This window comes from Prunus avium, chromosome 3, assembly GCF_965620075.1.
Source record: "Prunus avium chromosome 3, drPruAviu1.hap1.1, whole genome shotgun sequence".
NCBI lineage: Eukaryota > Viridiplantae > Streptophyta > Magnoliopsida > Rosales > Rosaceae > Prunus > Prunus avium.
In genome coordinates this window covers 9,128,624-9,154,000 of record NC_142286.1, presented here as the reverse complement: position 1 = coordinate 9,154,000, position 25,377 = coordinate 9,128,624, and the positions used below count along the sequence as shown (strand labels likewise).

The 25,377-nt window shown below is 37.3% G+C and overlaps 4 protein-coding genes and 1 pseudogene across 6 annotated transcripts; 3 read left to right on the top strand and 2 right to left on the bottom strand.

The window, feature by feature from the left end:
- Positions 1–449: 449 nt before the first annotated feature.
- LOC110763390 (F-box/kelch-repeat protein At3g23880-like) lies at positions 450–4,275 on the top strand. Of its 2 annotated transcripts, none has more exons than XR_015834692.1 (2): positions 450–656; positions 3,957–4,039. XR_015834692.1 is itself a non-coding variant. In XM_021966169.2 (2 exons), exons 1-2 carry the CDS (start codon positions 615–617, stop codon positions 4,145–4,147), a joined length of 1,224 nt encoding a protein of 407 aa, XP_021821861.2. In that variant the 5' UTR covers positions 467–614; the 3' UTR covers positions 4,148–4,275. The 2 variants fall into 2 exon arrangements, 1 of the variants encoding a protein (XP_021821861.2); XM_021966169.2 differs by having other exon boundaries at positions 467–656; positions 2,966–4,275.
- A 5,614-nt stretch (positions 4,276–9,889) lies between these two features.
- LOC110763373 (mitogen-activated protein kinase kinase kinase 20-like) lies at positions 9,890–11,221 on the bottom strand (annotated as a pseudogene).
- A 2,500-nt stretch (positions 11,222–13,721) lies between these two features.
- Positions 13,722–15,092, bottom strand: LOC110763392 (mitogen-activated protein kinase kinase kinase 20-like). Of its 2 annotated transcripts, XM_021966170.2 has the most exons (2): positions 14,715–15,092; positions 13,722–14,636 (listed from the first exon to the last, which is right to left on the bottom strand). In XM_021966170.2, the coding sequence occupies exons 1-2, from the start codon at positions 14,953–14,955 to the stop codon at positions 13,876–13,878; spliced, it is 1,002 nt and encodes a 333-aa protein (XP_021821862.2). In that variant the 5' UTR covers positions 14,956–15,092; the 3' UTR covers positions 13,722–13,875. The 2 variants fall into 2 exon arrangements, with proteins under 2 accessions (XP_021821862.2, XP_088107184.1); XM_088251058.1 differs by having other exon boundaries at positions 13,722–15,092.
- A 1,024-nt stretch (positions 15,093–16,116) lies between these two features.
- LOC110763364 (F-box/kelch-repeat protein At3g23880-like) lies at positions 16,117–19,327 on the top strand. Its single transcript, XM_088249797.1, has 2 exons — positions 16,117–16,317; positions 18,021–19,327. The coding sequence occupies exons 1-2, from the start codon at positions 16,276–16,278 to the stop codon at positions 19,197–19,199; spliced, it is 1,221 nt and encodes a 406-aa protein (XP_088105923.1). The 5' UTR covers positions 16,117–16,275; the 3' UTR covers positions 19,200–19,327.
- A 1,944-nt stretch (positions 19,328–21,271) lies between these two features.
- Positions 21,272–24,397, top strand: LOC110763380 (Tetratricopeptide repeat (TPR)-like superfamily protein). The gene is made up of 3 exons (XM_021966154.2): positions 21,272–22,018; positions 22,538–23,944; positions 24,176–24,397. The coding sequence occupies exons 1-2, from the start codon at positions 21,417–21,419 to the stop codon at positions 23,607–23,609; spliced, it is 1,674 nt and encodes a 557-aa protein (XP_021821846.2). The 5' UTR covers positions 21,272–21,416; the 3' UTR covers positions 23,610–23,944; positions 24,176–24,397.
- Positions 24,398–25,377: the final 980 nt, after the last annotated feature.

The window sequence follows — 25,377 nt, the reverse complement described above, 5'->3', positions numbered from 1 at the left end:
AATATTTTTTTTGGACGAATCATAAAAAATATATATAATTCTCAAACAATATACCTTGATTAATATGAGTCACCACTATGATGAGCAATTTTGATTGAGAGAATGTTTTCTTTTTTAACCAAAAAAAAAATATTCTCATAGCTTGCTACATATTTTTAATTTTCATCTTAAAATTTGATATGCCATCAAACTTCAAAGTTTAATAACTAAGAAATTAATAATTAAAAATTCAAATTGGAAATTCTTATCTGGTTGGTTATTAGCCAATGAGAATGCTATACATCTAACATAAAAATAAATACACAAGTGGTTGGTGTTGTTCAGTTTAGGCGAGTTTACAAAATCTCAAAATTACAATCAAACCAAAATCGTAATTTGACAAAATTAAAAGTATCGAAGTTAAATTGTCTAAAAGTTTGAGGACCCAACAGCAGAACAAAGTTCATAAAATCCCATTTCGGCCTCTTGCCCTTTTCTTCCTCACAGAAAAACCAAATCAACCACAAAACACAGAGATGCGCTGACAAAGGCTCTTCAGCTTCAAGTCTTGATCCCAAGTCCGGAGTTTCAGTCCTATGAAGTTCTTGTCACTCATGCTTTAAAATCGCTTGCTTATGCTCTTGAAGATGGAAAGACCCGCCTGGATATTGATTTCCGTAAGTGTTTTTGCCCTTTTTGTTTGGATTTGTTGATAAGTTCTGGGTTTTGAGAAAGTCGATGAGAATTTGTGGAAGGTTTTGAAGTAGATATTGCTTGGATTTTGTTTGTTTCATGGGAAATTAGTACTTTCAGTGTCAGATTGATTTATTGATGCCCATTTTGTTAATTTGGCTTGGAATGGTTTTATGAGCACAGCCGAGTTTAGAAATTTTCATTTTTATTTATTTATGAAAGTAAGAGAAGTATAAGTAGGAATACTGGTTAGGGTTTACCAGAAGCGGTGGGGGGTAAAAGTAGGAGGGGATTATTGAACCAGAGAGTGATAGTAGGTTTTGATTAGGGAAGAACTCGGGGGCATATGGGTTCAAACCCTGAAACCCTTCTGTGATTTGAACAGCCATGGAAGAACGAAAAGAGGGTTTGGAAACTTTGGGAAACAGACAGACAGACAGAGATGGAGAGAGAAACAGACCGACAGACAGAAATTTTCATTTTTTTAGCAGGTTTTTTTTAGTGCATTTGGGTTAATTTTATTTCTCTTTTATTATGTTTTTTTAGTTTATTTTTTACGGGTGCGTATAAGTATCTGTTCTTGAATATAAGGAAACCTTAGTGAGGCAAATTGTAGGATTCAAAGGAGTGATGACTACTCGAAACTAATCCGAAAATTGAAGAGCAACTCCTCATCTTTCTAGTTATATGATAAAGTCACAGCTTGTCCAGTCAGCTTCCTTATACACGCATATTCAAAACTCTGTCTGAAGTCAATACCAAAGACAAAATATGGTGAATCAAAGAAAGTTAAGCATACTAGTACCAGAAAAAAAAAAAATTTGAATTATAGTTTCTGAAGAGTCTTGCAACTAGGACAGGGATCTACCATATTATCCTCGGACGGATCAAAGTATTATAGACAGAAAAGATAAGTATTGTGTCTCCATGAAAATTCTGAAGTTTATTTGCACACATGCGAATAGATTTTCTTTTTCTTTTTTATTACATAGGATAGCAAGGCAGCTTGATCTCTTCCCAACTTGGTCTTTAATGAAAGATTTACATCCTAAAGATTTAAAAAAAGTTGACAAATCTAAAATATTAAGGTAAATCTAGAGAAACAAAAGGTTTCATTAAATTTTAGTACTTGCAAGGAATTGGGGCACTTAGGAATAAGGGAATAAGTAATTGGAATTGGATCAACTGCTCCCCCTAGCTAATTTTATTATGAATTTTAATATGGAACTCTCATAATTTTTTTATTTCTAAGTGTAAGTAAACGCAGGGGGATTCCAATGCCGAGGGGGATTCCAATGCCGAGTGTTAAAGACAAGGGATGAAGGAATTGGAATGATTCTTATACCCATTATTGATACGTAAACATGCCATTAGTAGTCCACTTGATATGAGCATAAGAGCGAAGTAAAAATCAGAAAGTAGAAGAAAAATTAGCTGACTAATTCGGAATAGGTAAAATTATTAGTCCACATATAATGTTAGTGTATAACTGTCTACCACATGATTCTTATTTTGTATTAAAATAAATGGTCAGGGATCACTTAATTCTAAAATAAAATATAAAAAACAATTGTATTGTGGTAGGTTAGCATTTATAAGGGTTTAGGGTGTTTTTTGGATACATTAGGGTTAGGTTACCATTTTGCCTTTTTGGAGACATTAAATTTTTATATGTTCTATATATATATATATATAATTAGGGTTTAGGGGCATGAAGGAAGAGGAAGAAGCCGAAGCTCAATATACTGTTACCGAGATGTACGCAGATTAAAACCATCGATCCAAACATATATTTTTTCTTTTTTATTTCTAATTACTAGACCATTTCTTTCTTTTCTCTCCTTCTATTAAACTCAAACAGAGTCAGACTCCTTGATGTAGGGTTTTATCTTATGTAGTTGTTTCTTCCTTTCTCTTTTTCTTTTTTCTCATTCATTCAATTTTTTTTTTTGGAAAATCGATATGCATGCCTAATTAAAAGTTACCTCAAATTCATAGAAGATACAGAACTTTGGGATAAATAAATTGTTTATGTACGTAGGAAGAAATTTTTTGCTTATCACTAAATTGGCTGTTTAACTGGATTTTAATTAAATCGGATATATACTAATTTTAAAGATTTCATAATGCAACCCAAATTTGAAATTGCATAAAACACATACGTTTTATACACACATATGCACTATATATATGTGTGTGTGTGTGTGTGTGTTTTTTTTTTCTTCTCAATTTCAAGATGAATATACCTGCTCTGGTTTTTCTTTCTGTTTAACTCATGTTCTTCTGCACCTAGAATCGCACACGAAAGAAAGAAAGAAAATACATGATAAACATCCCCACAGATGTGTTCGCCAACATTCTTTGTAGACTCCCTGTGAAATCTTTGAAGCGCTTCCAATGTGTTTGCAAATCCTGGTATGAACTCATCAAGAACCCTAATTTTATCATCCAACACCTCCACCAGTACTCCAACAACAAGAATGTTAGTGAGAATTGTCTCCTCTTTACGTATACAACGCCTTGTTGTTGTCATCCCACCCATCTTGAGCCAGCTGATCATGTCAACTCCCTTTACGCATACAACATAGAAGAGGATGTTTCTCTCCATCTACTAGATTTACCATATAGAGATGAGAAGCTATATCTTGATATTTTTGGTCCCTGCAATGGCATGTATTGTTTAGACCATCTTCGCAGTATTATGCTGGTAAATGTTGCACTGAGAGAATTCCAGGTTCTTCCAGAATTGAGTATCCAACCTCATCCGTGTTCAATGAAAACTGTTGGATTTGGTTTCGATCCTAAAACCAACGACTACAAGGTGGTTTTAATTGTGAACTGCACTTGTAATGAAGCGCAAACTTTGTGTTTTCCCCTCCAGGTTTTAGTATATAGCTCAAGTTGTAATTCATGGAGAAAGGCCGATGATACTGTGCCGTCTAGTGTTGATGTTTCTATCATCAAGTCTTCTATTAACACCTATGTGAAGGGAAACTTTCACTGGCTGGCAGCTAATTTTGTTCCTGGGGACGTCACGGCTTATTACAGAGTTCTTTGTTTCAGCATGTTTGATGAAGTGTTGCACGAGATGAGGCTTCCAAGTTGCCTTACTATTGTGCAGGACTCAGATAGTACTTTTTATGAGCTTGCATCGTATAATGGTTCTCTCTCTTTGATTGTTTCTCCATGTAAACCACAGGAGCAATGGTTTGACATGTGGGTCAAACAAGACTACGACGACGACGACTCTTGGACTAAACTTCTTTCGATACGTCTTGTTGCAGGTTTTTTTAAGCCAATGGGATTTTGGAGAGATGGTCAATTTCTTTTGGAAGATTGCAGCGGGCAACTGGTCTTATACAACCCAAGTACACACAATATTAAGAAGAATCTTTGTTTTTATGGGCTTGACAAATATTTTTCACAAACTATTTTTTACTCAGAGAGTCTAGTCTCAGTCATAGACAGGGGATGAAGAATGAAATGAGCAGAATATGTTGTTCGAGTCGTGTCCACTTTACTTTGTAGTTATTAATTCATGGCTTTCCTAGACTAGTTGGTGTATAAATTTTTAAATAAATTACTGGCTTGATCATTGATAAATTTTTGGTTCGATTGAGAATCAGGTTGAGCCTGTTTACTTATTTACTGTCGTGGCAGAATTACCAATATGTTTGTGTAGTTGTGATAACAAGCATCCGTGCCTATTTCTAATGCCTTTTCACTTTTATTTTCTTCGACACCCAAAATTAATATTTGGCCTTTAAAATACCAATTTCTAATAAAACTTTTCATATTCTTGTTCCAGTTTAATCCTAATCAACCTCTCGACCAAAAATATAATAATCCTAATCAACCTAATAACATACCAAATTCCAATAAGAGAGCAACACATACAATAAAAAAAACAACTTTGAATTCAATTCTAATATTCAGCTCCATTTTGATTTAGCGTGACTTTTAGCATCTCCAGTCGTGCTTTCTATTTTCAAGTTAAGTTTCAACTTCAAAAACTTAAAATTATTTTAGAACCTCTTTAAAAAAAAAATTAATATTCAAATTATAATATTATTTTAGAAGCTCTTTAACTAAAATACTTTATAATGACTATTTTAATTAAAAACTTTACAAATAATACAACCAATCCCTACCGTACCTAGCCTCTTGAGAAAAATTTACCTTTAAGTTGTCAATGAGCCACTTCATTTCGAAGTTCCAATCACCAATTTGCCTGTCAATATTGGTTTTAGAATAAGATTAGTTAGTCCATAATCTTGGAGTGAACCCACATTGACAATAAGGGCGTTCTCAGTTCTCTAGAAATTGAAGACACAAAACACAACTTTAGTTTTGTTATGAAATGTGACAAACACAACTTTAGAATATCATTCGGTGGGTAGGATTAGTAGAGGATTCCAATCCAATGTTTGGTACTAAAAAATAAATATAGACGAAGATAATCTCACCATAATTTCATTAGGTGCATTTTTATAAGATAACTATTGACGCCAAAAAGTGGTTCTGCACTCTTAGGCTTAACTTAGTGATTTTGGGCCTTTGGTATCCTTATGGCCTCGGTAGGGAGTGTGATCTGCAATATGAGAAAACGCTCGGTAAGACCTAGGGCACTAGTGTGGTACCGGCCGAAGGCTCTCCGATACTTAAGTAAGTTCGGATTTAGTAAATTAAACTAACAGATCAGTAGGCTTGTATACCATTAGTTCTGATTACCTCCATTTTGGGATAGTTGGCCTCCTTTATAGGCCTTGGGAGGTGTGCACTTGGTTTAGAATTTCGATGTGGGACTGTGGACGTCGATTGTGAGCATGCCACGCGTCCCATGGGAGGGCGTTGCCCTAATGGACGGATCGGCAGGTTGGGTGCCGAAGGCAACTTTGACCAGACTCAATTTTGTCCACGTGTCTTGTTCTTATTGGCTGTTCATTTTGGTATAAACAGGAGTCCCCCAAGTTCTCATTTGAGAATTCTCGGATGAGGACTTGATTCCTTCTTCGGTAGTGAAAATGTTGTTTGACCATTCGGTAGATGGGCAGAGGGTGGTGCTTTGGCCCTTATCTACGCCTTTTCGTTCGGTAAGCATACCCTTGGGAACTCAAAGGTCGCCACTTCGAAGGTTGCTGTTCGGTAGCAGAGGCCATATGGAATGGGTACCGTCAGGCCTTTCCAATTAGTCGTCGACTTGGATAGGTTGGACCTTTGGTTCAAGGCACGCGCGGTGGGGAGGAGAAATGATGGGACAGAATGACGCTTTGTCTTTTGTGCCCCGCTTGCTGTCAGAACCTCCATTCATCGTGTGACACGTGGCGTGTCTACTCATGCAGAGCGGCGCCATTAATGCGCCGTTTGGTTTCTCGAGGTGTACCATTCCAATTCTTCGCCCTATAAATAGGAGTGATTCCGGATGAGAAGTTCACTTTGCGTTTGTGAGTGAAGCGAGAGCTCTGTCCAGGCAATTTCCGGCGAGAGCTAACGGCAATCAAGGCGATTTCTGACGTGATCAATCGGCAATTAAGGCGATTTCCGGCGAGATCATTCGGTAGTCAAGTCGACTCACCTCCGTCTATAGTTCGAGAAAAGGTACCGTTCGGCACCCTATACTTTTTGTTTATATGCGTCCTTCATTGGCATGAACTAGACTGAACTTTTGTGCAAGTGGGGTTTCGTTCGGTAGTCTAGTTGCCATAGGTAGTGATGTAGGTATCGGTAGGCTAGTCTTCTGCATGGCCCTTAGTTTCCCTTTTTGTGTTTTGTAGATGTCTGATAGCGAGTCCCCGTTCGAGAGGGAACCCAACACGTTTGATGAGGAGTCATCGGATGGACAAGGGGATTCCAGCAGTGAGACCTCGAGTCTTGATGCCAAGAGTGGTGGAGATACCGATGTTGAGGTCATCGGTGAGAGGATTAGCTCTGTACCCACCCACGGCATTGGTAAAGGGCTTATGACTAGCCAGCCAAAGTCGTTGGCTGTGGTGTATAAAGATGGCAGGCACACCGGCCTGAACCTACACTTCGAGTCCCAGATGGGGGATACTCGGGTGACAGATCGGTACACCAGTCGTCAACAGGAGAACTCTACTTCTGGCCGCGGAGAGGCTTCTACCGAACTTCCTTCCCAGCCGAGGGTGACCGTAGTTCATCGGGGGAATCCTAGGGTGCCAATGGGAATGCCGAAGGAGCATCTGTTCGGCGTAGACTACTTAGAGCCTAATAAGATGACCGTACGGGAGCTTGTTAAGATTCGTCTTGAGTACGGTATCCCAGATTCGGTAAGGATGAGGATCCCAGGTCCTACCGAATCCCTCAGTAATCCAGAGGACGGTGAGGTCGTCTTCTTCACGGACGTCCTCCAGCAAGGCGTTAGGTTGTCGTTGCAGCCTGCCGTTCAAAAGATCCTTGCCCAAATCGGCTATGCTCCAGGCCAGTACAATCCCAATTTCTAGGTGGCCCTGATGGGGTTGGTGACAGCGTTCGGCATTGCCGAGGAAGGGGAGCCTTCCTATGAGCAATTTTCCTATCTGTATAGCATCACCAAATCCAAGAGTGCCGATCACAATCGACGAAACCAGATAATGAAGGGCAGGTTCCAGAATATGAAACCAGATAACTCTCAGTTTCATTGAAGGACTCAACAAGTCTCATCGGGCTGCTCTGGTAGCTTCTCCTTCCTTTGGACATAATTGGTTGCAACAATTATAGCTAGTCTTTTTAAGTATGACCGAATATTTTTCTTTTAAGCCACATAATTGTAGTGTTAATTACAATAGAAAGTAAATCTAAATTACAATAGGAAATAAATCTTAATTATAATTGGACTAGACAAATAGGTAAGTAACTAAAATCCTAACATAGTAAGGAACCAAAATCCTAACTAAGTAAGGACTCGCCAACATATACGAGGTGTCAGACTGAACTTTTTCCAAATCATTTTAGAGCCTGATCTTATATAACTGCAGAAATTGCTTGTGCTCAAAGGGATTTCACGTGTTTCATATGATTAAAGATAATTCCTCTCCATTTCACCTAAGCATTTCTATCCAAATTATGCACATCGTGAACCATTTTTTGTTAACTATCGTGTGTGGAGACAGTTAGCCCTGCCTACTTCTCAAGTTTAAATTGTTTATATGTTGCGATTTTGTTTGCGAATGGTAGAGCTGTTCAGAACTTCTTCTTGCCTTTTGACATTGCCTTTGCTCATCTATCACCATATAAGTTATTATCAGTACCATTCCCAGTTGTCAATCCTGCCATGCAGCAGAATTTGCAGTCTTGGCCCTGTTCTTAGGAAGGGCTGGTAACTTTTTCTCTCTATTTTGGGGAACTTGGAATTCAAGTAATAGGTCTATCAAAATATAGGGGACGATTGTTAATAAATGCAAGATTGCAGTCTCTTTTGTGATACTTAAGTTGTCACTCTTGTAAAACAGGGGTTTTCTAAATGAGTGAGTATGAAGTGTTTATCCTTCCAATTTGCAGTAAAAAAGAAAAAGAAAAATGGAACTATATAATGCGAATTTAACAGTTTGCAAATTAAGAGCACTAGCATGAATTACCTCCTTAAAAAGATAGCAGATTGCTGATTAAGAGTAAAATAAATTCTGCACAACTTGGCATTTTTTAACAAAGGGTTTAAGACCTAACCGCCACAAAACAAAACCAAATTCTAGGCATCTATGTGCTTCTGAAACAGAACAAAAATCTGGTTCAACCAGATCAACAAAATGGAAATACTAGGATCTAGATGTGAAGTTCGACTGAGTTATTGTGATGTAAGAAATTGAAAGAGTTCTAGTGGTATTTATCTCCGCTTTATTGGGATAAATATGGGAAACAAAAATTAGTTTGTGTAATGTGTTAATAACATTGTTTTAAGAGAGAAGGTTGTTAGCATTCCCCCAACCAAGCGATATTGGAGAGGGAGAGTCGAACACATTACCTTAGTTTAGATTCCAAATTTGAATACCTCTTCTTCTGCCAAAAAAAAGATGCATTATTTATTGTAGAGTGATGAGTGAGAGTCAATTAATGAGATTAACTAGTTTTAACAATCATTAAGCACTAACTATACCCTAGTCTCCCTTAACCTTCTCAGATTGGCTGTAAAAACACAACGGTTTTCTTAAATCATTCTTCGCGCCAATTTCTTTCTCGGACTCATGTGTAATGGAAACATTTGCTGGTTTAATATACAGTTATTTTCAACATTGGACTAACAAAGAATTTAGTAATGTGAGTTCATATAGTATCTATAAGATGAGTTTTCAAATTAAGAGCAGACACATTTCTGCACTCATTAAATATTTAGTGTAATTTTTCTTTTGAAATTTCAGATTTATTAATAGAGCAAAAAGATTCAATTAAGTCCAATGAGAAAGTAGGAAGGAAGAAACCACAAAAAAGGGGAAAAGCTCAAATGAATTCTGCAGGAAAAAAAATGAAGAAGCAATGGCATTGAAGTATATTTTGCAGAAAGCCTTTCCTAAACCAACAGATGGAAAACAAGTAAAACACATAGAAACATAATGTAAGAAAGAAACTAAATGGCAACATAATGGAGATCCTGAGTTGCTGCAAGTTTTTTTTTTTTTGAACCTGTTTACCTTCATAGTCTAGAAGGCGATTCAAACTTGGAACTTGTATGCGCATGGTATTACGACTAAACAAAAGTAAACAAAAATTATGACAGAAGCCTACAAATGCTTTAAGACCTAATATAAACAAAACCATATTCAACAAATAGTAGCCAAGGATTCTGCAGAAGTAAAAGCATTGAAATGGTGAAGTAAAAGAACACGAAAAAGTGAAATGAATTTTGCAGAAGTAATGGCATTGTAGATTCAAATGATTCAAATTATTTAAATCCAATATTGTAGCTTAATTATAAACCTGCCACTTGTGGTGTGTTGAATGGAATTCAAGGGACTGTACAAGTAGCAAATATGACACCATTCCTTTTCCAGGATTAGGCAAACACGGGACTAATAAAAAGAACTCAGGGCAAAATTTTGAATAATTATGTAAACAATTTCACTTAATTGTAGAAATTTGATTTGAGTTAAATGTCGAGAATTTAAGCTTGCAAAAACTTGAACACATATTTTCGTCGTTTTGAACAGTTATGTCTTATATTATGGCAATTTAATGGAAATAGCAGGATAGACAGAAGTAAAGAACAACTAGTATATAAATTTGAATCTTTTTTTTTACAATTTCATGGTTATGAACTTGAAATGAATAATTTCAAGTGATCGACTTTACAAATAAAAAAAATACAAGAATAAAGAATCTTAATGTCCAACCGGTATTTCAAAACCCGATAGGGGATATTCTGGGAACAGTGGTCGTGCTTGCGCGGTAATCTGCTTTTGGTTTGAAGCAAGAGACACCATATGCAAAGCCCAAAGATGAGTTGACCACCTTCAACTTGGCATGACCCGCTTTTGATGGTTGAGGTGGCGCTACGAATGGATGAGACAAGAGCCTTTCCGCTGTTGATCTTTCATAGGACCTCATGGCAAGGCAACTCTTGAGAAAATCCCTGGCCACATCTGAGATCTCAGCCGGAATTTTGGAAGTACGTAGATGATCAAACACTGTCACGTCGACAGAATTGTCAGGATCACAACCAGGCTTCAAATCCCAGGGGGAGTTTCCGGTTAGCATCTCAAACACAATACAACCAAGAGCCCAAATATCACAGGACTGATCTTGCTTGTTATCAAATAAAGCCTCGGGGGACAGATACCTAGGAGTGCCTCTCCATCCACTATAGTTGTCCTTGGTTTTCTTAGCCAACCCAAAATCTGCAATCTTGGCTACAAAACTAGTAATAGCACCAGAACTAGCTGTAGTGGTAGTGGTAGGCACAAGCAGAATGTTGTCCGGCTTCAAATCGCAGTGAACATAGTCACACTTGTGAAGGTGTCTAATCCCTTCAAGAATTGACCTTGTATATCTTCTAACATCATATTCTGGCAATCCAAGACCGTTGGATTTTTGTACGAGGCCATCAAGGTTTCCTCCAGAAGCAAATTCTAACAACAAGTTGTAGACCTTGTCACCCTTGTCTGTGGTTGTGGTCTCTTCACCAAAGCGCTCGATAACGAAAGGGCAGCCCTTGATCTCAAACAGAACCTCTGCCTCATGTTCAATAGACTCCGAAGCAGACACCTTTGCCGATTTCACCGCCATCACTGCAGGCAAATTGACCATACGGCTAAACTCACCCCTTCTTCGTTTCTTGGGAGTAGCAAGAAAAACAGAACCAAAGCTTCCTTCTCCAATAAACTCCCCTCTCTGCCAGTGCCCTCCATGACTCCACATGCTGTGCTTTTCCCCTTCTAATTCTTCTTCAACCTTTCTTTTCATTCTTCTTCTTCTTCACTCAGTTCTCTGTTCTCTGTTCTCTGTTTTCTCTCCACAAGGAAATAAGTATTTCTCTGGAAAAAAAAAATTAGCGGCTTGCTTGATTGATTGTGCCCTATAATGCTTTATAGTATTGGTTTAGGGAATAGGAAAATGTATGGAATGTGTGGTTTAGGGTTTAAACAGATGTATAAAGTCGGTCAGGTTTAATTGATGCTTTTGTAGGTTTTGATTTGTGACGTATCCACCAAGCTACTAGCTAACAGACAAGAATTTCCGTTTGGAACGAAGAGAGAGAGAGAGAGAGAGAGAGAGAGAGAGCGATTTGACAGCTGTGGAACGGAGAAACTCTGTGTTTTTCACATTTTAATTGGAGACTTGATTGTTTTGGATGGCGACAAAATGGAAACCTTTCCTAACAAGAAAAGGAGTTAAATTTATTTATTTTATTTTTTTTATGGAAGAAAAGAAGTTCAAATTTATTAAAGAAACATTACCCTCCGCTTATCACAAGTTGACCTCCAAATTGCTTTTCAGCTTCTTTGTTCTGCTCTCTCTCTCTGCCTCTCTCTTTGTATTCTTTAAATTGGATGGTGATAATATGGCAATTATCTACAAAACCACATTTTATTATAGCAAGATTTTGGAGACTTGGATATCAAGGTTGTAACAAAATGGATACATTGGGAAATCTTTCCTCACAAGAAAACAAGTTCAAATTTTATTCCAAGCCACGTAGGCAAACAACGATGTCCTTGATGATCTCACTAACAGAGTGGGAAAAATGTAGGTTTGCCGGGAGTTTGATTTTGGAGTTGTAAATGTCTTACAAAATGTATATGAATTTGAAAATGACCCATAGCTTTAGGGGGTCTTTTATAGTTAACCCTATAATATAAGAAGTAAAAAGTTTAATGACAATTTTTTTGCAATCATTTTTATATGAAACTTATCATTTTTTACATTCAAAAAACAATATATGGAAGACAATTCTTGATTTTATGTATATGTTTGCATGTGAGACAGTTCCAAGAAAAGTCAACATAATAAACCCTAAACTTAGACAGTGGCATGCTATGGTTCATAGAGTCTTATTGGAATTGGCTTTCTGTATTTTCTTTCATTTTTTCTACATTTTCTGAGAAACAGAAAAAGAATGCTTCAAGAGAGTGTAGTTATAGCAATACAAGTAATATACTCTTGCATTCTCGACAACCAAGAACACATCCCCATCATGAAAGCACAAGCTCTCTTTGGGCATCCTCATCTTCAACTAACATTTCCAAAATAGATTTCCAAAATAAAGAACGTATATGCCTCAACTGTATATTTCCAATCACAAGGGAAAAGAGGATGAGCCCAAAAATTCCTATCCCTATGGAAACTAGAATCTCTAAAGCAAAGGTACTGGTTTCAAGCCCCTGGCCAAGTGTACTGCAGAAAGTGAAATAACAATGTGCTGAAAGTTAATCAGATTATCAAAACATTTTGCATACTAGGAAGAAATTCTGCCTACACAAACTGTTCCTTCTCTGCACTAACTTTCTTCCGCCAAGATGTTGCGTATTCTTTATAAGGTATGCATACAAATGAGGCACAGCTATAGTCTGTGGTATCATCACCACAGGCATTAACAGCAAGGAGGCTTGCAATGGGAAAATGAAGTTGAACTAATCTCAGCAGGAAAAAAAATAGTATAAATAAAAAGAATGGTGTAATTATCCACTTTTTCCTGGAATTAGAACATCCGAGATAATTATTTTAAAAAAAATATTGATAAATGAGTATCGTACCTCAAATTTTTCAGTCCCCACCACAAACAGAACAAAAATTTGGAGAAAAATTCTGTAAAGATTCCATAATTAAATGGTGGATTGTCACCTTCAGCGGTGCAGCTCTTATTAAGAACATCCACTCTGATATCTGACCATTCTGCAATTTTTGTGGCATCCATTCTGCAATTTTTCTATTTGAGATATGATATATGTAAGACACAGGTTAGTGTCCTAATTGTATACTTGTTAAAAATAAATAGTTTGACTCATCAAATACGGACTACAAGTTCAAGCTTCAATGAACTTAAATTATAGAACTCATGCCTTATGAAAAAAAGAAACATTATAACAATCAAGCATAAAAATGAGAAATCCTTCAGAATGTAAATAAAGCTCAAATTTGTCATGTTTTCAGGGATTACCATATCAAGCAAAAACACGGTAATTGAATATGGTATAGTTCAATCACAACTTCTAGAAAGATGTATCTTATGGGAAACAAAGAACATCAATCAATGTATCTGTTGGAAAAAAGAAAACATTTTAAGGCTATCAGCTGCAAAAGAGAGAGAGAGAGAGAGAGAGAGAGAGGAGAGAGGGGGGGGAGGAGAAGCTACAAAAGAGAGACAATCATGAGCTCTGAGGGCTTGGAATGAAGCATACAAAATGATGCAGCCAAAGCAAATTTGCATTTATCATTCTTTATGTTAGTTTCTGGTACATTTATCATTCTCAGTTGGTACAACTAAAGCAAATTTGCAACTAAAGCAGCTCGGATCAGATCTCCACTGTTACAAATATTACTCAATCTATCTTTTGGATAAATTTCTAAACAGGCAACAAAAATAAGGACTAATACAAGTGAAAAGAAATCAGGATTGGCAGAAGTAAAGAACAACTCGTGTATATATTTGAATCATTTTGTACAATTTCGTGATTATGACCTTGAAATGAATAATTTCAAGTGATCGACTTTACAAATAATAAAAAATACTAGAATCAAGAATCATAAGGTTTGTATCATGAAATAGAACCTCAACTTCTATAGTCCAGCTGGTATCTCAAAACCCGGTGAGGGCTGAATTCTGGGAACAGGGGCAGAGTTTGTGCGGTAATCTTCAATTGGTTTGAAGCAAGAGGCACCATCTTCGGAGCCCAAAGATGAGCTAAGCACCTTCACCTTGGCATGACTTGGTTCAGATAGTTGTGGCTCCTGTACAAATTGATGAAGTAGGAGCTTTTGAGCAGTAAACCTTTCCCATGAGTTGACTGCAAGACACTTCATAAGAAAATCCCTTGCCAAACCAGAGATTTCAGTAGGGATTTTGGGAGTTATTTCCCCAGCAACCATGTCGAGGAAATCATCAAGAGTCGAATCAGGCTCCACATCCCAGGGGGGCTTGCCTGTTAACATCTCAAGCACAACAGCACCAAGAGACCAAATATCAGAGCACTGCTTCTGCACATTATCAATCAAAGCATCTGGGTCTGTATACCTAGGAGTGCCTCTCCATCCATCCATATCATCTTTGGTGCTCTTAGTCAATCCAAAATCAGCAATCTTGGCCACAAAACTAGAACTACCACTGGTGCTCGTATCACTAGGAACAAGAAGGATGTTCTCCGGCTTCAAATCACAGTGAACATAATCACAATTGTGAATATGTACAAGCCCTTCAAGTATGCACCTTGTGTAGCTTCTCACATCAGACTCAGGCAGCCCATGACCTCTATAGCTCTGAATCAGACCATCGAGGGTTCCTCCAGCAGCAAATTCCAAAGCCAAGTTGAATATTTCTTCACCTGTGTCATCAATGGTTGTGATTTCTTCACCTAAGTACTGAATCACAAAAGGGGAACCTATAAAATCAGAGAGAATACCTGCCTCATGCTGAATGGATTCTGAATCAGAGAGCTTAGCAGATTTGACAGCCATGACTGGAGCTGGAGGCGTATCATTCAGATTAAGCTCCCAAAGGGGTTTTTTCCAAAAAGCAAGAAAAACAGACCCATAGCTTCCTTCTCCGATCATCTCCCCTCTCTCCCACTGATTTCCATCACCCCACCACATCCTCTGCTTTTTCGCTTTTTCTTCTAATTCTTGCTCTGCCTTCCGTTTCATGATTTCTTCACAGCAAATACAGAATATTTCTTGGGTTAATTGGAATTGTAACTGAGAATGAGCGGCTATACTTGAATTCTTGATTCGGAGAACAGGAAGATGAACGATTGGGGCTTAGGGTTTGAGGAAATGAAATTTCTTTCTCCAACGGTCGGGTTTTAAGAGCGCCAGTACGCGTAAAGTTACAAATTTATTTATTTTATTTATTTTTACTTTGACAACGACAGGAAACTAACCTAGCCAGCTGCCATAAAAAGACAAAATTGAAGAATTTTGAAAATACGTTTTTTACTTTTAACTTTTGGGCGCAGCCATTAATGAGGGGTTCAAGAATAAAATATATTTATTGTTTCATAACAAATATATATATATAATTCTCAAACAATATACCTTGATTAATATGAGGCAATCCTTCAAACCAACTGCAAGAGTCACCAATATGAAAAGCGAACCACGTGCAATATGACGACCAATTTTACAAAATAAAAAATAAAAAAAATTAATTTTTTGCTTATACACATTATAGAGAAATTTTCTCTGTTTTAATAATTGAAATAGGTAATCAAATCAATCATATTATAAGAAACTTTTCTCATAGCTTGATATATATTTTTAATTTTCTAGCACATCAAATCATCTTAAAATTTGATAACTAAGAAATTAATAATTACAACTCAAAAATCAATAAGTTTAAAGTTCCACCAAAATTCAAATTGGGAATTTTTTTCTGATTGGTTATTAGCCAATGAGAATACCATACATCAAACATAAAAATAAGAATAATGTTATTTGGACACACAACATTGACACACTTAGTGACACCCTGATGTGTCAATGTATCATTTGCTCGTCTTTTCTCCTCGTTTTCTGTTCAGCGAATGATACATTGACACATCAACGGGTGTCAACTAAGTGTGTTAATATTGTGTGTCCAAATAGCATTATTCTAAAAATAAAGACACAAGTGGTTGGTCTTGTTCAGTTTAGGCGAGTTTACAAAATCTCAAAATTACAATCAAACACTTACACAAAAAAAAAAAAAAAAAATTACAATCAAACCAAAATCGTAATTTGACAAAATTAAAAATGAGAAAAGTGTCGAAGTTAAATTGTCTCAAAGTTTGAGGACTCAACAGCAGAACAAAGTTCATAAAATTCCATTTCGGCCTCTTTTCCCTTTTCTTCCTCACAGCAAAACCAAATCAACCACAAAACACAGAGATGCGCTGACAAAGGCTCTTCAGCTTCAAGTCTTGATCCCAATTCCGGAGTTTCAGTCCTATGAAGTTCTTGTCACTCATGCTTTAAAATCGCTTGCTTATGCTCTTGAAGATGGAAAGACCCGCCTGGAGTTTGATTTCCGTAAGTGTTTTTGCCCTTTTTGTTTGGATTTGTTGATAAGTTCTGGGTTTTGAGAAAGTCGATGAGAATTTGTGGAAGGTTTTGAAGTAGATATTGCTTGGATTTTGTTTGTTTCATGGGAAATTAGTACTTTCAGTGTCAGATTGATTTATTGATGCCCATTTTGTTAATTTGGCTTGGAATGGTTTTATGAGCACAGCCGAGTTTAGAAATTTTCATTTTTATTTATTTATGAAAGTAAGAGAAGTATAAGTAGGAATACTGGTTAGGGTTTACCAGAAGCGGTGGGGGGTAAAAGTAGGAGGGGATTATTGAACCAGAGAGTGATAGTAGGTTTTGATTAGGGAAGAACTCGGGGGCATATGGGTTCAAACCCTGAAACCCTTCTGTGATTTGAACAGCCATGGAAGAACGAAAAGAGGGTTTGGAAACTTTGGGAAACAGACAGACAGACAGACAGAGATGGAGAGAGAAACAGACCGACAGACAGAAATTTTCATTTTTTTAGCAGGTTTTTTTTAGTGCATTTGGGTTAATTTTATTTCTCTTTTATTATGTTTTTTTAGTTTATTTTTTACGGGTGGGTATAAGTATCTGTTCTTGAATATAAGGAAACCTTAGTGAGGCAAATTGTAGGATTCAAATGAGTGATGACTACTTGAAACTAATCCGAAAATTGAAGAGCAACTCCTCAGCTTTCTAGTTATATGATAAAGTCACAGCTTGTCCAGTCAGCTTCCTTATACACGCATATTCAAAACTCTGTCTGAAGTCAATACCAAAGACAAAATATGGTGAATCAAAGAAAGTTAAGCACACTAGTACCAGAAAAAAAAAAAAAATTTGAATTATAGTTTCTGAAGAGTCTTGCAACTAGGACAGAGATCTACCATATTATCCTCGGACGGATCAAAGTATTATAGACAGAAAAGATAAGTATTGTGTCTCCATGAAAATTCTGAAGTTTATTTGCACACACGCGAATAGATTTTCTTTTTCTTTTTTATTACATAGGATAGCAAGGCAGCCTGATCTCTTCCCAACTTGGTCTTTAATGAAAGATTTACATCCTAAAGATTTAAAAAAAGTTGACAAATCTAAAATATTAAGGTAAATCTAGAGAAACAAAAGGTTTCATTAAATTTTAGTACTTGCAAGGAATTGGGGCACTTAGGAATAAGGGAATAAGTAATTGGAATCGGATCAACTGCTCCCTCTAATTACTAAACCATTTATTTCTTTTCTCTCCTTCTATTAAACTCAAACAGAGTCAGACTCCTTGATGTAGGGTTTTATCTTATGTAGTTGTTTCTTCCTTTCTCTTTTTCTTTTTTCTCATTCATTCAATTTTTTATTTTTTTTGGAAAATCAATATGCATGCCTAATTAAAAGTTACCTCAAATTAATATAAGATACAGAACTTTGGGATAAATAAATTGTTTATGTACGTAGGAAGAAATTTTTTGCTTATTACTAAATTGGCTGTTTAACTGGATTTTAATTAAATCGGCTATATACTAATTTTAAAGATTTCATAATGCAACCCAAATTCGAAATTGCATAAAACACATATGTTTTATACACACATATGCACTATATATATGTGTGTGTGTGTGTGTTTTTTTTCTCAATTTCAAGATGAATATACCTGCTCTAGTTTTTCTTTCTGTTTAACTAATTAACTCATGTTCTTCTGAACCTAGAATCGGACACGAAAGAAAGAAAGAAAATACATGATGAACATCCCCACAGATGTGTTCGCCAACATTCTTTGCAGACTCCCTGTGAAATCTTTGAAGCGCTTCCAATGTGTTTGCAAATCCTGGTATGAACTCATCAAGAACCCTAATTTCATCATCCAACACCTCCACCAGTACTCCAACAACAAGAATGTTAGTGAGAATTGTCTCCTCGTTACACATACAATGCCTTGTCGTTGTCATCCCACCCATCTTGAGCCAGCTGATCATGTCAACTCCCTTTACGCATACAACATGGAAGAGGATGTTTCTCTCCATCTACTAGATTTACCATATAGAGATGAGAAGCTATATCTTGATATTTTTGGTCCCTGCAATGGCATCTATTGTTTACACCATCTTCGCAGTATTATGCTGGTAAATGTTGCACTGAGAGAATTCCAGGTTCTTCCAGAATTGAGTATCCAACCTCATCGGTGTTCAATGAAAAATGTTGGATTTGGTTTTGATCCTAAAACCAACGACTACAAGGTGGTTTTAATTGTGAGCTGCGGTCATAAAGAAGCACAAACTTTGTGTTTTCCCCGCCAGGTTTTAGTATATAGCTCAAGTTGTAATTCATGGAGAAAGGCTGATGATACTGTGCCGCCTAGTGTTGATGTTTCTATCACCAAGTCTTCTATTAACACCTATGTGAAGGGAAACTTTCACTGGCTGGTAGCTTATTTTGTTCCTGGGGACGTCACAGCTTATTACAGAGTTCTTTGTTTCAGCATGTTTGATGAAGTGTTGCGCGAGATGGGGCTTCCAAGCTGCCTTACTGTTGTGCAGGACGAAGATATTGTTTATGAGCTTGCATCGTATAATGGTTCTCTCTCTTTGATTGTTTATCCATTTAAACAACAGGAGCAATGGTTTGACGTGTGGGTCAAACAAGACTATGACGACGACGACTCTTGGACTAAACTTCTTTCGATAAGTCTTGTTACAGGTTTTTTGAAGCCAATGGGATTTTGGAGAGATGGTCAATTTCTTTTGGAAGATTGCAGCGGGCAACTGGTCTTATACGACCAAAGTACACACAATATTAAGAAGAATCTTTGTTTTTATGGGCTTGACAGATATTTTTCACAAGCTATTTTTTACTCAGAGAGTCTAGTCTCAGTCATAGATAGGGGATGAAGAATGAAATGAGCAAAATATGGTGTTCGAGTCGTGTCCAGTTTACTTTGTAGTTATTAATTCATGGTTTTCCTAGACTAGTTGGTGTATAAATTTTTAAATAAATTACTGGCTTGATCATTGATTTATTTTTGGTTCAATTGGGAATCAGGTTGAGCTTGTTTGCTTATTTACTGTCATGGCATATAGTTAATGGCGACACCCACAATTACCAATATGTTTGTGTAGTTGTGATAATAAGCATCCGTGACCAACACCAGTGGCTTATCAATAAGGGCGTTCTCAGTTCTCTATAAATTGATGACACAAAACACGACTCTAGTTTTGTTATGAAATGTGACAAGCACAACTTTAGAATATCGTTCGGTGGGTAGGATTAGTAGAGGATTCCAATCCAATGTTTGGTACTAAAAAATAAATATAGACGAAGATAATCTCACCATAAATTCATTAAGTGTATTTTTATAAGATAACTAATCCTATGAAAAAGTAGGATATACAATCTCATTACTGAATCCGAAGCCTATGTATTTACCCGCATTTCATAAAATCTAGACCATCCAAATAATTCAATGCTTGAAAGTATGCCATGCTTGAAAGTATGCCACGTCATTCATTTGATATAATTATAATTTTCTTTCAAAATTGACGTTAACAGTTCATCTATCTCCATCTCCATCTCCATCTACAGCCTCGCCTACCCATGTCTCTCTCAGTTCTTCCTCTTTGTCTTTGTATTATAGTTTTTTTTTTTTTTTTTAAATTTAAATTTTGGCTTCTTCTTCTACTTTAATGTGCATCAATTGAAGATGGGTTTTGTAACCCAGCATTGAAGAAAATTAAACTGAAATCAATTGGGTATTTTCCTGATCAATTTGGGCTTTTCTCGATGACTAGAGTACAACTTTCAAATTAGCAAGTTGCAAAAACTTTGGGCTTTTCTCGATCACTGCAACATCTTGCAGATCGGAAGATTTTTTAATTTATCAAATTAAAGTTTTTTTTTCAGAAATGAAAGTATTTAGCTATTTTAGGCTTTTTCGCAAATCATAATGAATACTGAAAGAAGGAAAACAACATTACTAGCCAAAATCCGTTCATATTGAACTTATAAGATGTTTGTACCATATCTGACCCTCCACTCGTACAACGACACGTGGATCTCATAAACTCGCCCAAGCACCCAAGGCCTCGGACAATCGGCATAGGCTACTGATGATATTGTCTCAAAGCAGCAAAAGATCATTACAGGGCCCAACACAGCCTACAATCGGTATCCCCTACCGATTCTGCGGAATCAACCTCGAAGCACCCGCCTGAAATATCTTGGGACTCGTGTCAACCTCATAGGGCCCTCCCACGAGTCCCACATCGAAAATGAGCACTAAGAGCATACTATATGCCCTCTATAAATATGCCCCTCCCACTACAATACAGGGGTAAGACTTTTCAGCTTGACTTTTATACTTCTATATGGTCAACAGCAAGAGCTCTTAAAACAACAAACTTACTTCAGCATCAGAGGGTCTTAGGCTGGTTCCACACCGGTTCCATAGACCTTACGAGTCTCGACTTCTTTCTATTCAGGATCAGCATCCAAGGACAGGAAGAATCGGCATCCAATATTCAATCGATCTCTCGATCGTCCATCCCATTTGTAAGTTGCACTCATCTCTATCTATTCAAGATTTAGCGCCAACATAAGAAAATATTGTAACCAAAAAAAAAAACGGTGAGGACGACATGAGAAAGAACGTGAGTGCGCGAGTTGAGAGAGAAGAGGAAGATACAATAAACGGCGTTTATAAAAATAGAAACAAATTTATTGCAAGTAATGTGGCATTCTCATAAGCATTAGATGAGTTGGATAGTCTAAATTTTATGAAAAGCAAGTAAATACATCATCTCTAAATATAGAAACTCGGGCTCTCCCGCTACTTTGGCATTGTAAGTAACGAATTCTTATTACCTTAGTGATATACAATTTCATACAATGTTGTAGTCTCCCTCGCGTGAGACACTTGTGTATATGAAACTGAGATAACATTATTTTACTATTCCAACTAATCACGGCATGCCATGTGTAATACCCTTTCCAAGTGACAGTTTGTGATTGGTTCCGTTTTCACCATTTTTCAGATTTTCTTTGCCTTTTTCCTTAAAACTCAGCCAAGGTGGCTTTCGACATGTCCCATAGTCTTTTCTTCTGGTAAACTGATGGCACTTCCCTCCATAGCAAGAAGGCTACGAAGCAAACATCCCCAGCTCTTCCTATCACATACGCTGCTTCCGTCCATTTCTAACTCACCGTCTCCTCCTCATTCTTCACACCCTCTCCCCCAGCATCTCTCTCAAACATTTCATCGAACACTTCTCGTTCCCTTTCAAACCCCTCGCCATTTCTCTACTCTCCAACCCTTCTCAGCCCAAACTCTCAACGACCCATTGGGCTTCGATGCCCAACGATTCAAGACAAACGACCCGTACAAGTCGGGTCTCACCCAATTTCTCGAATTGCTCAAACATGCCGCCCATTTTGCCTCAGAAGCCGAGGCCATGCCTTTTCTCGACAAGTCGGGCATTGAGGTGAATGGAGATACGGTCCTTTTAGCGATTTGGGAATTGAGGGAAGACTGGAAATTGGCGTTTTTGGCTTTCAAATGGGGTGAGAAATTGGGTTGTTGCGATGAAGAGGCTTGTAGTTTGATGGTATGGGTTTTGGGGAGTCACAGAAAGTTCAGTACTGCTTGGTGTTTGATACGGGACTTGCATCGGGCTCTGATGGATACACGGCGTGCTATGCTTATTATGATTGAGAGGTGAGCTTGAGCTTAGCTTTTGATATTTTTTATTGTTTTGATTGAATGTTGATTATGTTTTGAAATTGAATATGGTGTTCAAAGGAGGTTTAATTTAGCTACATTATTTTCTAGTTAGAAGTAAACGTGGTTGTAGAATTTTCTATAGTGTAATTTTCTTCTTTGGTGCAATCAAACAAGATGCTTGGACCTTCTGAAGTTCTGAAATCAAACTAACTTTTCTTGTTTTGTTTCTGGATGGTTCCTTCCCAGAAGTGGTTTCTAGGGTTGCATACTTCTTGCATTGTTCGCATAATTCTACAAATATTGTAAAGTATGGATCTGTATAGATTAGAAATTCATTTATTTATTTTGCTAGCTTTGGGACATTTGGTTTTTGGTTTTTATGATGGTGTATGAGATGAGTTTATATAATTCTTCAACCACTTCCACGACTTTGTGCTTTCTCAAACTTATACGCGGTTCACTAGTCTTATTCGAAAAATTAATTTTCCTTATTTCCCCTTTGGTGTTCATCAGATATGCATCTGTAAATGATCCATGTAAGGCCATTAAGACATTCCAGATGATGGACAAGTTCAGGTTGACTCCTGATCAAGAAGCATTCCACACCCTCTTGAATGCTCTCTGTAAATATGGAAACATTGAAGAAGCTGAAGAATTCATGCTTGTTAATAAGAAGCTTTTCTCACTGGAGACTGAGGGCTTTAACATTATTCTCAATGGGTGGTGTAACATATCTGTTGATGTATTTGAAGCCAAGAGAGTTTGGAGAGAAATGTCAAAATGTTGTATTACACCAGATGCAACTTCTTATACACATTTGATTTCCTGCTTGTCAAGGGTTGGAAAGCTTTTTGACTCCCTTAGGTTCTATGATCAAATGAAGAAAAGGGGCTTTGTTCCTGGCCTCAAAGTTTATAATTCATTGATTTATGCACTAACTTGTGAAAATTGCTATAACGAAGCTCTCAAAATGCTGGGCAATTTGAAACAAATGGGTTTGCAGCCAGATTCTACTACCTATAACTCAATGATATGTCCTTTATGTGAATCAAAAAAGATAGAGGAGGCGAGGCAGATGTTGAGCGCAATGAGAGAGGATAATATCAGCCCAACTATTGAGACTTACCATGCATTTCTCCAGAGCACAGGTTTAGAGGGAACTCTTGAAATTCTTAATCGAATGAAGAAAGCAAATTTAGGTCCTAATGGCGATGCCTTTCTTATGATTCTTGGAAAGTTCTTCAGATTAGAGCAACCTGAGATGGCATTGAAGATTTGGACAGAAATGAAGCACTATGGAGTAGTGCCTGATTCTACACATTACACAGTAATGGTACAGGGCCTGGCAAATCGTCGTTTGTTAATGAAGGCCAGGGAACTTTTTGCTGAGATGAGGTCAAACGGATTTTTGGGAGATCCAAAGCTTGAAAAGCTTTTGAAGGAACCAGTTGGAGGCAGTAGTGTAAAAGGCAAACAGAGACCGAGACCGGTCAAGCAAGCGATGAGGGTTAATCAAAAGCAAGGCAGGATGAAGAGATGGGAAAGTCCACGCCAATCAAGAGAGGAGAAGACATCAATTGAATAGTCTAATCTGAAATTTTGACTGCATGTCAAAAATCTTGGAAAGATCCTCTCTGCCAGTTCTTGCAGAACTTTTTGCAAATTCCATATGGAAGATATGGGTTGTTGTTGTTGGAAAAGTTGCTAAGGAGCTTCTTCTGCAAAATTGACTCCTAGAAACCTTTCAACTTGTGCTATCTGGTTTTCATTCTTGACAACTGATCAAAACAAAATTGATTTAGCATTTAGAAAGAAGGAGCTGAGCCTCTTGAATGGTGCAAAAAATATATTATGAAGGAGCATTTGATTCACATTGTTGTTTTATTTGGGGATCAATGCTATTGTTTCTATATGTTCCTGGTACGCATTCCACTTGATCCCTCATGTTCATATTACATTTTGGCAAATGAATGCAACGTTTGCCAATTGGTTCATGGACTTGATTTGCATTTTTTCTTAGTTCACATGACTTGGAAGTAGACTGTCTTTCCCTTTCCTTTGTTGTTTTTTGTTTGCTCATACTGAATGGAATGGATGTTTCTTTTCATAAGTATTTTTAATTTGGAAATTTGGTGATTTCTTTTTCTGCAGCTTCTCACTCATCTATGCTGGTGGAGGAAGAGAATGAAGAACCTTTTACTTTATACAGAGTTTCCAGATCCGTTTAGAAGGAAGTGAACGAAGAACCCTTTGCTTTATAACTCATAATTGTGAACAACTCTTGATGTAAGATATTTTCACTATTTTTTTCTTAGCCTTGGATGGCGCAATACTGGAAAAGTTCTAATGCCTTTCGTCTATGATTCGTCAGCAGAGGTACAAGTGTCATGTTTTCATATGGACAAACATGGGAACACGAATATGTACGTATGTCTTTGGGGTCATGCTAGGGAGACCAACTTGGGATACCAACTTGTGTACCAACTCTCTAATAGAGGTGGCGCCCACCAATACAATGGGTCTCATGCTCTATTAGAGAGTTGGTACACAAATTGTGGTCTCCCTAGCATTTTCCATGTCTTTGAGACTTTATAAACATACATACATTTATTACCATGATGGAGCACTTTTTTGCAGAAGCATCATATTTTGCAAAACCAATACAAAATGGAAGTGTTAACGTGTTTCTTGATACAATAGGATGTGACACTTTGTATGAAGATATTCAATTGACAAGTACTGTTGTCTTTTACTCAAGTGTCTCCCTCCACCACCTCTTGCTAAACCAGGCATGATTTCATATGTCAAATTATGAGGAGATTTCTGTACGAAATATTGAAATGCAAGGAGCAGGAATATCAAAGTCGCCTAAGGCAGCAATCTTGGAAGGAGTTTCATATGAATACTTTGGTAACAATTGCTACCCTCCTTCAAAATTATATTGCTCTCTTTCTTCACAGCTTAAGAAATTCAATAGACTCGCGTGTAAATCCTCTTTTAAGAAAAACACATTAGAAAATATTGGCTTCAGATAGGTGATGGGATGGCATTGGATGGCAACGGGCCGGGTATGTCAATATCTTCCTCGTCCCTGCTTCCCATCCCCGGCCATGTCCCCGCCACCATTACCGTTTTAAGCGGTTTCGGGGAATCCCCGTCCCGTCCCCATCAGAGGGCTATCCCCATCCCCACCCCGAATACCCCCTTTTTTGTATAAAAAATGTTAAAGCCTAACAAAATAACCCACATTAATTTCATAGTTCATATTTGAAAAAAAGAAATGCAAATCTAAAAGAAACAAAAAGTTGGGATATTCACATACATTTGCTCATGCTTCAAGAAGCATTTCTACG

Bases quoted from the DNA above. Each gene is read 5' to 3' on its own strand.
- LOC110763390 (XM_021966169.2), top strand. From the start codon at position 615: ATGCTCTTGAAGATGGAAAGACCCGCCTGGATATTGATTTCC. The intron at 657-2,965 runs GTAAGTGTTTTT...TTCTGCACCTAG, and splicing joins CCGCCTGGATATTGATTTCC to AATCGCACACGAAAGAAAGA.
- LOC110763392 (XM_088251058.1), bottom strand. From the start codon at position 14,955: ATGAAACGGAAGGCAGAGCAAGAATTAGAAGAAAAAGCGAAAAAGCAG.
- LOC110763364 (XM_088249797.1), top strand. From the start codon at position 16,276: ATGCTCTTGAAGATGGAAAGACCCGCCTGGAGTTTGATTTCC. The intron at 16,318-18,020 runs GTAAGTGTTTTT...TTCTGAACCTAG, and splicing joins CCGCCTGGAGTTTGATTTCC to AATCGGACACGAAAGAAAGA.
- LOC110763380 (XM_021966154.2), top strand. From the start codon at position 21,417: ATGGCACTTCCCTCCATAGCAAGAAGGCTACGAAGCAAACATCCCCAG. The intron at 22,019-22,537 runs GTGAGCTTGAGC...GGTGTTCATCAG, and splicing joins ATGCTTATTATGATTGAGAG to ATATGCATCTGTAAATGATC.